The 13,743-nt window shown below is 36.4% G+C and overlaps 1 protein-coding gene across 1 annotated transcript in view; it reads right to left on the bottom strand.

Moving 5' to 3' along the window:
* EPB41L4A (erythrocyte membrane protein band 4.1 like 4A) overlaps positions 1–13,743 on the bottom strand; it is a 236,241-nt gene that overhangs the window by 98,920 nt on the left and 123,578 nt on the right. The window contains exons 5-8 of the mRNA XM_081289124.1: positions 12,547–12,625; positions 4,202–4,299; positions 3,070–3,190; positions 978–1,065 (exon numbers count right to left, since the gene is read on the bottom strand). Of these exons, the coding sequence (XP_081145250.1) occupies positions 978–1,065; positions 3,070–3,190; positions 4,202–4,299; positions 12,547–12,625 (386 nt within the window). The remainder of the gene's footprint in view (positions 1–977; positions 1,066–3,069; positions 3,191–4,201; positions 4,300–12,546; positions 12,626–13,743) is intronic.

Below are 13,743 nucleotides of genomic sequence, written 5' to 3'. Positions count from 1 at the left end.
CCCAAATCTGTAACTTTTACTGCCACACTGACTGTGTACCCAGGAATGCATTTCATTCTCTAAAAATAATATGAGAGAGTTTTTTTGTTTTCAAAAAATGCTGATGAGAAAAAGACATATTATATAATGAATGCATGAGTGGGTTATTTGCATGAGAGAAAGATTTATCAGGGTTCCTTAAAAATTGAGTTCCATGATCCAACTGATGAAAAGTAAGCCTAAATATACTCTTCAGCAATTTCCTATAGAGAATTAAGAACTTTGCTCATTTTCTCAAATAATCAAATGTTATTATTGCTAAGTACAGCTAAGCACACTTGTACAAAAATCAAAGGCAATGGCATTTCAATCTCACTGGCATAGAATAATCAATTGGCAGTATAAGAGAAACGTCTCAGAGGTAAGACCTGGATTCAGAACACTCAATACAGATCCAGTGTTAATTGCTGACTATATTTAGCAAGTTTTCATCAGGCACTGAAGAAAATAAATATTTTTATGAAGGCAGTGATACCTACAGCGACAGAACCTGCACAGTCAACATAGAACCCCCCGTTGGTGCACCCAGACCACTACCTAACCCTTGCTTTACCTGGTTAGAAACCTGAATTGTGTTTTCCAGCCACCAAATCTATTTTGGAAAAAAATCTTCCTGTTTTCTATCTAATACAATCAAGTATAGACCAGTTTTAAGTTGTTTTGATGTTTAGCTAAACCCTTTGGAACTGTTATCCAGATTGTGTTTTCAAGTCCAGTTAATTGTTTTCTACACATGGTAATACAATCACAGACTCTTATGCAAAATTCACTAGAGTTTAATCCATGCAAGAGCTGCTTTCTGTTCAAAAAACACAAATGAAAAGGTATCATCTGCTTGCTGAACAACAGGACTACCGTTTTCCTTTGGGAGTCTTGGTGACTTTTTAAGAAAAATGTCATCAGCTTAAAATATTTTGTGTTAATTAAATGTTACTCACATAGACAGGATGGAGGTCAACACCATACATCTCCAGGGATTTGGCTGTCCTCAAGTAATTCAGTTCAGCTTCAGAAGGAGCCTGACCCCTGTACCCAGCAAAAAAACAAAGAGCCTTACTTTACCCTTAGCTATTGCGCTTACACGGGTTGCAAACCAGCTTCATTGTATTCACTGAAAAAATAACCCTTTGTATTAATGTGAACATAAGTTTTTGTATTTCAAGGAGGCCTTCACCTTGCTGGTGACAAAATTTTATGTTTCGAGGTGATACATATTAAGTTAATTTCATTTACTAAATAGATCCTTGCTCATTATAGTCTATCCCTAATGTCCCAACATATATTAAAAATTCTCAATTTCAAAAACCCCCAAAGAGGCTTTTGAGGACATAAGCACGCAAATTAAAAAGCCTCCATACTTCACAAAGAGCAAAATGTCTCCCTGCACCAGCAGCTCTGCATCAGAAGAGAAAGGAGCTAGCACAGGGGTGGAAAGGAGAGGAGAATGGGGTCCCCACCTCTTAGTGGGGTCATAGCAACATCTTCTGAGCACAATGAAGTTTAGAAATTCATTAGTTAACATACAGAAGTTGTAACAGTACCTATTATTTTCTCAACAGAGAATAGAGAAATGTTCACTGGTGATAAATACAGAAAATAGCACCGATTCCTAATGAGAGCAAGCATCTGCCAGGAATCTCCATGGATAAATTAAGAGTGTGTATGTATATGTGTGTATGAGAGAGAGAGAGATAGAGAGACACTGGAATGGTTAACAAAAGGACCTATGAATTTCTAAAAACTTAGAAATTTAATTTGCTTTGATACATTCCCTCATTTCAGCCAGGCATGCTGAAAAACTCACAATGTAGCATACTTGTGAAATCTGTGAAGAATATTCATCACAAGTTAGACACAAGAAAGCTACCAAGCCTTGATCATGCTTAATTCCTAGTAAAACAGTCACACTATCCACACCATCACATAAAACATGTCTGAGGGCCTTTATTTAAAGCTCCATGATAATGTCTATACACAATTGTGCTTGGAAACTCCTGGTAGAATTAATATTCTCAAAATGTACCAAACACACTGCCCTTTATGATGTTATAACAAGCACTCTCTTAGCATCCACTTTAGTAAAACCTTAAAATGAAGGACTCTATAACCAGGCTGGAGAGCCTTCCAGCACAGGCTAATACAACATGCAGAGCCAGGTTTCTCTGATTACCATTCAGCAACTGACTTCTGCATCTACTCACTGAAACAGATCCTTTAGGCAAATATTTTTTTGTTGAGCAGATAAAATTCTACATTTTTTTTCCTTGACTATAATAGATCTGAAACCAAGTATATTCAAGGGGGAATGTTACATAAGAAGCAAAAAAAAAGCAAAGTTAATCAGTATAGAGGATTTAGCCAAAATAAGTATAATTAAATTATAACTTCAATGCTCCAGGCTATTAATTGAAAATCCTACTAGGGGAGCGCATCTACTGTCAGAAGTGCATGTGGTGTTAACACAACGCCCTCAGAGGCTGCACACATGTCATCGTGATTTCCAGATTCACTGTGATAGCCTGAATAGGACTTTGTTTCTAATTGCAAAGAATTTACATACTTAACCCAGAGCAAATCTAGAATACATTAAGGCATTTGTGGTTATTTTTTATAGTTAAAAAAATATTTACAGTTAAAAATTTTTCATAAGACACTAGTGACTGAAAAAAAGATTGTAAAACACAGTACTTACAGAATGAATTCACTTACATAAGATCATAATACATAAATTTATGCAAAATAAATTTTGTCTGTGGGAAGTTATGCCCAGAGACAGGCCTGCAGTATCATTGACCAAATATATGGTCACTTTGGCTTTTAGAATTGACTTTCTACATTGTACTTTTAAAATCTCTTGAGCTTTTGATGAGCATTTTAGTGTTGTAATCAGTAAAAGTTATTACAAGAGAAATCAAGCTAGAATGTTCAAGGCACAGTTAAAAATTTTATTGTTCTAAAAACTTTTCTTATGATTGTCATTAACCTGCAGTGACCACTGATGGCTGATGAAACATACGACATGATTCTTACATTAGAGTTTTATGAATCCTTTCTATGGCTTCTTCAAGTTCTTCCTTCTGATCAGGAACAAACCGGTACTCTGACACATATCCTGCAGTATGCTTGTATGGGTCATAATCTCCAAGTTCAGCTGGCGGGGGGGGGGGAAGAAATTATAATTTTATGCTATTTTAGAAAAACATTTCTAAAAATATTCCTATCATGTGTGAACATTTTTCTTAAACATATAAATAACCTGTATAACTACTAAACATTTTACTAAAATATGATGAGCATATATGGATGACATAAAATTTTGACTTGAAAATATAAATTTTGTATTTCTGCTTTTCCTGAGATTTTCCTTTCAATTATTCTTATCAGTTTATATGAAATGGTGATGGAAACATAATACAATGCTGTACATACTCCGTCTGTTTAACAAAGAAACAAAGTGAAACCTGGAAGCTCACTATATTGCTCTTACAAAAATTCTCCTCCCTATGTTAACTAACCTTCCAAGCCCCAACCCAGTTCATCTATTCCACAGCTTTCCTGGGATATTATTTCTACATAATTTCCAGTCTACAAGTTTCACAGGGCCAAGAATCATGCAGTCTTGTTTCCCTAGCTTGATTCTTAAAAGGTGTTCAATAATCATTAGTAGAAATAGTCTCAGCCTTAGTCTCTAAAAAGACAGAAGAACTCAGAGCCATCCCATATGGCTGCCACACTGATGTCAAGAGCCGTGTGCCACACTGAACTTGGTGCTGGCACCTGACCATGTGAAGTCTGTACAACAACTGCCCAGAAGCAACGTTATCTTTGAGACACAACAGTTTGTCAGGGAGGGGGCAGGGTGTAGAGGCACTGAAATCAAATGGGATGTACAGTAGAGCAGATCTTTAGGCCCTCCACTAAAACAAGAATGAATGCTATTTCTGCAACTAAAACTCCATGCAACCTACTACAAGGGAAATGTAATTGACTCCAGCTTTACCTCTTCTGAAGGATACTGGTCAAAACCTGAATTCTGACTAAATTTTTTTTTTCCAACTGTCATTTGATAAGAAGAGTTTTAGAATATCAACTTGCATACAAAGAAAACTTCAAATATTTGCCCCAGACATTTCTGAAGCAAATACGCTGAAATGGAACATACACTGGATGGCATAGGCTCCCAGCTGAGCAGCAGTGTTGACAGGGCAGGGCAGCCGGCCCTGAAGCACATCTTGTTTCACCTGCAAGAAAAACTGATATCTAAAAGAGAAATGGAAAAAAGAGATTAACAATCTCTTACACGACTTGAATCTGAAGTCTCAGGCCCTGAACATCAAAATCAAAACTAATCATGTTAGTGAAAATTAAGTCACCCTCCATTCTTCTGTTAGAGCGCTATAAAATAATTGAGGATCAGACCAGCAGAACACACCTTACAGAAGTAACTTGGTGGTGTTGGGGCTAAGCAGCTCAGGCTCTTAAGGTAACTGCCTGGCTTGCATCCCAGCTCCACTGCTCAGTGCTCTGGGATCTGGGGCTGCTGCTTACCCTAACAGTCTCCTTACCTGCAAGACTGGGAGAGGGACAGTATCCACCCTATAGGTGGATGTGAAGGTTGAATAGAAGGTACTTCACCTTTTTCATTACTGCCCCTGCCACCACTACCACCACAGAAGGCTCTTACCAGGAGGAATAACTCACAAGGATCCCACCTCCACTACAGTGTTATTTACAAGGCCCAAAATTATGTGTCCAAGACAAAAAGATCATGAGGTTTAATTCCATCAATTCTCCCACTTTCTAAGACCCTGTCCATTATCTGTGGCTTTGCTCATTTCATGTTGCCAAAAGAAAACCTATTTAAATTACAGTGCTAAAAACTACTCTAAACATTGTAAACACTACATCTCATTCTAAGGATTTTTTTTAATGTATATATTTTTAGTTGCAGTTGGACACAATACCTTTAATTTTATTTATTTATTTATTTTTATGTGGTGCTGAGGATCAAACCTAGTGCCTCATGCATGCTGGGCAAGCACTCTGCCACTGAGCTACAGCCCCAGCCCTCATTCTAAGGATTTTTACATACAATAACATTAGGTAACACTTTAAAAATGAGGCCAATCCTATTATCTCCATTCTACAATTGAGGAAATTGATAGGGATGAAAATAACTTGTCTAAGATCTCACCAAGAACCTAAGCAGTCTGACCCCGGAACTCTCTCATTTTTGTCATTTCTTATTCAGTCTTTCTGCCACTGGGCTGAAAGAGGACAGAGATTTATGAGCCAAATTAACAAACCAATACCAGGTTTGACCACCGTCACTTACATATGTGTGCACACACACTCACACACCCCAGACTATCCTTTTGTGGCTTTGCTTCACTTGCAAGGTGACTTTTGACGTCATTGGGAGAGGCAGAGAAAGTGAGAGAAATGAAGTAGAAAAATCAGCTAAGATTAACAGCATCTTCAACGGCTCACAACAAAGCCCTTAGAGGCGGAATCCAATTGTAAGACACTGCACTGAGGACTACCAAAAAGCAGGTGGCAACTTTGATGGCAAGCACAGGCTTAAGTGAAAACCTGCTCAAGCCCCATGCTTCCCCACTGCCTATTTCAGTAAGTGGCACCACCATTCTCAGATGCCTGCAAGGAGCAATCTGGGAACACTTTGTAATAACCCCAGGCTCCCACACTGAATCACTAAATATGCTGGTTTGGAAAGTGATAACTTCTCTCCACCCCTTAGTTCAGGTCACTATGCCTTGGATTTCTAAAACCTCTTAACTGGTTTGCCATCATCTATACTTACCTTCCTCCCAACCTTCCCTAGGGGTAAACAGCAGTATGTCACTTCTTTGACTTAAAAAGCCTTTAAAGACTTCTCTCTGCTTTCAGGATAAAGTTCAAGCTTCTAAGATAGTTTATAAGATCTCTGCTTTACTTTTTTTTTTTTTTTTTTTTTTTTGGCGCCAGGGATTGAACTCTGGGGCACTTGACCACTGAGCCACATCCCCAGCCTTATTTTGTTTTGTTTTTTTTTTTTTTTTTAGAGACAGGGTCTCACCGAGTTGCTTAACATCTCACTGTTGCTGAAACTGGCTTTGAACTCATGATTCTTCTGCCTCAGTCTCCCAAGCCACTGGGATTATAGGCATGTGCCACTAAGCCCAGCTCAATAGTTGACTTCTCAAGCCAAATCTCTTGCCATAGACCAGGGACCACCACTACTTCCTGATTTGCATTCATTTTTTGAACCCCACTAAACTACTTTCCCTTCCCTGGAATACCAAATCCACTTTGTAATGACCACTTGTACTCCTCTTACAGAGGAGAAATATTGAGTAGAATAATAGAAGAATTTAAATGAAACAGTTTATAAACTAGAGACATTTGCTGGAATTACTTCTGCTTGCTGGAAACTTGCATTTGTTAGATCCTCCTTCTTTATTAGTATCTTTGAATTTCTTTTCCTGGAGCATTTAAAAAAAAAAGTCAAAGATGCATATTCCATGAAGATTTTTTATAACATCTGACTAAATAGTCAAGTACCTTGCCAAATACAGAAAGAGGCTTAATACCGCAAGAACTTGCTTTGAAGACATAAAGGAAGAGAAATAGGGAGATGAGAAAACAAAGCAAAGCTGAAACATAAACAAGCATACACAAAGAAAAAGAAACCATATCATATTGATGAGGCATTCCAGCTATCTAGGGATCCACACATAATAACTGTTCAATAAACAGCTATGATAGATGGGAATACTGATGAACAGATAGATGGACAGACATATGGATGGATGGATGGATGGATGGATGGATGGATGGATGGATGGAAGGAAGTGAGGGAAAACCATGAATGCTATTTGCTGTTTCTGAGAAATTTAAGAAGAAAAAAGGACATCTGTTCTAATTTCCCTGGGCAGCCTGCCTTTTAAAGATACCAGATATCTTTTAAGTTACTGAGTTTTAAAAACCCACCAAAATCAAAGAAGGCAAGAGAACTATTTTTAATTAAAATTTTTATTAATTTTGCTACATAATTAGATGCATATAAGACAAATTTATGATGATGATCATGTTTTCATATGCTAAACACTTCATAGTCTCTCAGAGCCTATTTTAATTACATATAACTTATTTTGTCTATTTAATGGGAGTCAGAGTACAATTTATTACTTTATTTAAACAAAAAAGATTTAAAGTTGCTTGGTCTTTCCTTCTGTGTCATTCTGATTAAAACTAAGAAGAAATGCTTGAGTCCTTGTTTGTCTCTGGTTTTAATTAGGGGAAACCTATACCCTAGTTGGCCTATGATGGTTCTATCCTCTTTAAGCCTATTAGAGTGGTATGACTATTAATAACTATGCTTACCATTCTTTAAAGTGTCAGGCTTTGGGCAGGAAATTATATTATGAACCTAGTTATACTGTACTTTATTGGAAAAAAATGCTGATTAAAAATGATGTGCTTAACAAGGAAGTTTCCAGAACATAGTATATTACAAAGCATAGGGCTCCATAAAGCAATTTCTAGTTACTTGCTTATGGAAATTAATATATTGATGCATATGCACTGTCTCACAAACTAGATCATGAGTCCTGGGGGAGCAGGGATAACCTTCCCTGCTCTCACATGTAAGACCACACTACAACCAGCACTACCCAAGTGAGGGTCTGGAAGCATTAGCCTCACAGCTGTCCACGCATCTGATGTTTGCTGAAAGGAGATGAACTGAAACCAAGGATGTGTATGTCACGGAGGACCATACACAATTTAGCAATTATCGGAGCAATTATTAAGAAGAATGGACAAAGGAGAAGACCTGCTATTAAAGAAGGGGCAGAAAGATCCATTCTTACGGGAGCCCCAAATAGAAAATGACCCCCCCCACACCCTTTCTCCATGAGACTTTGTTATCAAAAAACATCATGAATGCTCACACCAAGAAGCCTAAAGAGAGGACTGGGGCTGTAGCTCAGTGGTAGAGTGCTTGCCTAGCACATGTGAGGCATTGGCTTCAATTCTTAGCACTAGATATAATAAATAAAATAAATGAAAAATAAAGGTCCATTGACAACTAAAAAAATGGAGGAGGAGGAGGAGGAGGAGGAGGAGGAGGAGGAGGAGGAGGAGTCATCTGAAGAGAACCTTCCAAGGACTTGAGATCCTGGTGCAGAAACCAAAAGACATGGGGCAGGTAGAAATTTGATCTCTCACTCCAGCTGAATGTGAGTACAAGACTATAGGAGAAGAACCTATCTACACAGGAGATGATGAGCAGGACTGTTTTCTTCATCCCACAAAAAGCAGGAACACAGAATTTGATAGCAGTCTAATCAGTATTAATAAAACTTAAATGTGAGGGGTATAGAAAATGTTTATAACATCATGAAGTTAAATAGTGAGTAGAAATGGCAGGTATGGCTTAGAGACGTAAAACAAGGGAAACATGTAGTGATTTTCAAGAGAAAATAAAGATCAGGAATAACAATCTTACTTTGAAGTTTAAAACCGATGAATGATATGGGAACAAATAGCAATATTATCACCTTACATTTTTGCACAGCCCTTTAAAGTTAATAAATGCCATTTGTATCCATAATGGAATATGAGCCTTACACCTTGGCTCTGAGGGAGATAAGGACTATTATTTATAATGAAAGGAGGTGGCAGGGATTCAGGACGTAAACATATGGCTGAGCTGTTGACGAAAGCAACTAAAATCAGCTGATCTTCACACAGAAGAGATTATGGATTACAAAAGAGAAATAATAGCAGCCAGTCATTGTGGCACACACCAGTAATCCAATGTTCAAGGCAGAGGCAGGGGTATCGCAAGTTCAAGAGCAGCATCCTCAACTTAGTGAGTCCCTGCCTCAAAATAAAAAATAAAGCAAGGGCTGGGGATGTAGCTCACTGGTTAAGTGTCCCTGAGTTCAATCCACAGTTCAAGGTGGGTGGGGAGAGAATGATAATAACAAATCAAACATCCATTTTTATAAGCTAAAAAAAATCTGTTATAAGTGAGTCACTTGGACATAACTTTTTTTTTAAGTTGCTAGATGTGTAGAAGTTCAGGGAAATGGCAATGGCATCATAGCTAGGCATCGGGCAATTCTCTCTCCAGGTAGATTGAAACCAGAGCTCCCCCTGGTCACTGCTGAGTTCCCTTTCACTCAGCATTGGAATACTGAGCTCCCTGTAGGTACTGAATGAAGAATGAGGGAGTGAGGGAAGTCTGTCTTGATCAACAAATTCTAGAAAAGCAGGCCAGAGAGAGAAGCAGGATGATTCTATAGTAAAATGAACACCTACACCCAGAGAGTTCTGATTAAAGGATTGATTTAAACCTGGAAGAGTTAGCTCAGGGCTCCACACTGATCTTTTCCTAATTTTTCAATCTATTTGAAAAATATAAAATAGCCATCATTATTTCCATTTTAGCTACCCTTATTATCTATTGAACACTTAAAATTTTTGTATCATTTAAAATATTTCTCATGGATTAATTTATATATTCCTTCAGTCATCCTCTTGAAGAAATACTATAATTCCCTTAGACAAATGAGAAAAGTGAGACTTTGAAAGATTACAGAATCTTCTCAGAAATATACAACTAGTAAGTTTTAAGAAAATGAACCTCTGCTGGTCTGAGCCCAAGCCTGTCTTATTCACCAATGTGTGTGTTATACATACATCAAATTTGCATAGGATGCAAAAGTATAAATGACATTTCATGCATGGAAGAATATTAAAATATTTTAGTTAGAATTATAAATAAGCTTAACAGATCTCATAAGGACACAAATTATTTGAAGGACTAAAGAAGAGAGATTAGATTTATTCTGTATAGACCCAGAAAGAAAACATAGTACAAATGATAAAAGGGATCCTAATTGAATTTTGTTGCCTACTTTTGTTTTGTTTTTGTTTTTTCCAGAATTGAACCTATGGCCTCATGCATGCTATAGAAGAACCCTAGTCTTTTCCCATTCTAGTCCATTCACTTCTAGTCCTTTTCCCCTAAGTACACTATCCTTTTGAAATATTGCATCTAGTATGATCCTGTATGTGCATGAGAAGATTCACTGCAGCATTATTTATAATCTTTTTTTTAAAAAAAAGAAAAAGAAAATAATCTCAATGGCCATTTACAAAGACATGGTTAAATAAATTATGGAACACTATGTGGGAATAAAAAGAATAGGTCAGATGGTGAAAAGATCCATATAATATATGATTTTCAAACAAAATTCTGTAGATTACATATAAGCAAGTTTACTATACAGCATTGTATTTTGTATATAACACAAATTAGGTTGGAACAATTTTTGAATAAACTGAATCAAAATAAACAACTTGAAAATGCTGGCCTAAGTACCCTTTTCCTTTAATAGTATATGTTGGGCCAGGGAGTGGTGCACCCATGTAAACCCTGTAAATCAGGTGGCTAAGACAGGAGGATGGCAAGTTCAAGGCCAGGTCCAGTAAATTAGCAAAAGCCTGGCCCAAAATAAAAAATAAAAAGACTGGGGATGTAGCTCACTGGTAAAGCACCCCTAGGTTTGATTTCAAGCACTAAATTAATAAATAAATAAGTTGGGGTATTGGCCTTTTCTGTTTCAGTTTTTACTTTTGCCAAAATTATATCTTGCAATTGACTCACTTTTTCAGGTCCTGTCCCTTTAAGTTAACATATTCATGCAAATCAATGTCTTTCTCTTCAGCACATTTTAATAGTCAGTATATAGTGATATCACATTAAATGCACATTTGACTTACCTAAATTCAAAAACATATTTTGGAAGGAAGGAAGGGAGAGAGGGAGGGAGGGGCATAACCACCATTTGTAATCAACTCCATCCCTTGTTCTTAGCTATATGATTTGACCTAATACTTGAGGAAAAAACAGGTTACACTAGAAATAGACATTATACACAAATCCTTGTGTTCTGTTAACAAGTCATTAGTTGATCCTGAAGGGAAATTTCTGATTACTCAATATGTGGTTAACAGAGGTCAGATAACACTAAATCAAACATATTTGGAACCTAACCCCAATAAAAATCCAATTTCACTGTATTTTTAGGACAAAGAATGAAATAATAAATATTAACATCTATTCAACACTTACTATGAGCCAAACACAACTATAGGAGCTTCAAATACATCATTCTGTCTAAAGTTCATAAAATTTTGTGAGACAATTGCATCTCCAATTAACCACTGAAGAAACTGAGACATAGGGACACCTTCAAAACGTGGAACTTTCACTGTATTTTAATAAAATGTTGTTCCATTGCAATTCTCTAATGATTACTGGTATTGACATATTTTTATATCACTAGGACTCTGTTTACCCCCTGAAACTCTAATGTAAATACCACCCCTGTGTGAACATCTCCTCCTGCTCCAATGGCCCTTCTCCCAGAGAGATGTACACTGGGAAAGCCTGAACTGGTGTCCCAGTTTTCAATGTGCTCAGTAACAACGTGACAATGAAAGACAGGAGTGCAGGCATCCACGTGTTCCGAAAATGAGGCCTAAATGCGGCACTTCAGAGTGGGATGGAAAAGGTTTGATTAGCCTGCCCTCTTCTCACTCTTCTGTGTGCAGTCCAAAATAAAGACAAAAGAGAAGTCTAAGATGAAAGGATGAAATAAAATAAAACCACAGGCTGCCTTAGTTCTCAAAGATATGTTCCAATTTTTAAAATACCGTATGAGGCTCTACTTGAACACCTGATAAAGGTTCACTGGAAAATTGGTCATTTAAGTTAGGGAAAAAGCTTTTGTTTTTGGTGCCACATGCAGCCAGGTCACTGGTCAAATAAGTTAAGCACATTATTGTCTGCTCTTTATAAATCATTGTTGAATGTTGGCATGACTATTTTGATCACCTAATTAATACCAACTGGAAATTCTGCTTTACAGAAATAAAATATTTGATGACCAAGGTAAAGTAATAAATGAAAACACAAGTGTTTTCTCTCCTTTCTTAATAGTAAAAGTAATTTTCTTTTCCTGTAGAGATAAATTAAACACCTGAATAACTGATATTTTATTATTTTATTATTAGAGATAAATTAAACACCTGAATAACTAATAAAAGGGAAACAACTGACTCTTCAAATGTATATTTACATATGTAAACCAAGCATCAAAATAGCCTTCCACTACGCAGTTCAAATGGCTATTTCTATATGGATACAAAGGCTGAATGCACGCTTAGCAGTAATAATACAGAATCTCCCAACACAGCAGATACAAAATCTATCATCGTGTCACCCAGGTTCGTGTCATTTTTCAAACACATCTATCATCAGAAACTGATTTGCCTCATACAATGCTAGTATAAATTTAATCCTCACAGGAAATAAATTACAAAACCATGTAGACACTATCCAAAGGCTCGACCCCAATTTTATTTGTTTCCAATAAAGCCTTTTGTATATACCCTACATGTATCTGTTCAAAAACAAAGTCAGTACTGTACCTGGTTATTTCTTCTTTCAGTTTACATGGATCTTCAGCATAGAACTTAATACCAAAATACAAAGTATATGGAGGTCCAGCTAAAATAAGAAATAGAAATTAACTACGGTTCATTTTATAGCCAAAGTAGCATTATAATTTTACATAGCTACTAAGAATTTGACATAAGAAAACAAAATGGAAAAAGCAGAGTTCAGAACTATCAACAGTAGGAGCTCAACTATGCATGAATGCGTATGTATATATGTGTGTATGTGTCCACAAGCAAACATAGACAACATGCTGGGTCAAATACACAAGAATGTCACTGTTTCTTTTATCTGGTTAGCAAGGTTGTACACAATTTTTATTATTTCTATTTTCTCATTATTCATAATTTCTAATATATATAGTTTTTCATAACAAAAAAGGATATTGATAAACAAAATAAATTATTTAGAAAACCATCCAAAATTTTTTTTCAACTTCTCTACAAAAAACTGGAAACAAACTCTCAGCAGTAGGCGGACAATTTAAGTCAACCCAACCACAGCACATACACATGATCTCAAGCAACTACTCAAACTGACAGGGAGTTCTTTACATGCTGATGTGGAAAAGATCACCAATCTACATTCCTGGGTGCAAAAATATGGTCCTTTTTGAGGAAAAGTAAAGTATTAGTTAATACATGTGTTTTTTTTTCCTGGGAAAATACATAAGAAATTATAATCAGTGGCAAATTTTGGAAGATGAGATTAGAAACTTTCTACTTTTAAACTGATTAGTTAGAATTTTCTTAATTATCAGTGGGGGCTATGTCATAGGATTCAGGACAATAATTGTTTAACTCTTAAATTCTTGTGAATGTAAAAATATATTCTTACATGTGTAAGAGACATTTCTTGTCTCATGCATTTAACACACACAGAAAAATTAAGTCTACAAACAAAAAATAATCAGAAACAAAGCCTGGAATTGTACATACACATGCAAATATAAAATAAGTAATCAAACACTCACATTGTGCAGAAGGACCAAGGTCCCTTGGGTGCCAACCACAATATATTATGTTTTTACTAGAAATATTTCTGTGTCATAAGGTATAAATCGAATGTGCACTATTTTCAAAACTGCATATTTTCAAGCTGTTCTCTAACTAAATCTAATGTGCTTTATTTTAAGAAAGGTTTTTTTGCTTGGTGCACCAACTGATGGT

The sequence above is a fragment of the Spermophilus citellus genome (assembly GCF_964194105.1).
Source record: "Spermophilus citellus genome assembly, chromosome: 1".
In the NCBI taxonomy this organism is placed as follows: Eukaryota; Metazoa; Chordata; class Mammalia; order Rodentia; family Sciuridae; genus Spermophilus; species Spermophilus citellus.
This window is presented reverse-complemented; position numbering and strand designations above follow the sequence as displayed.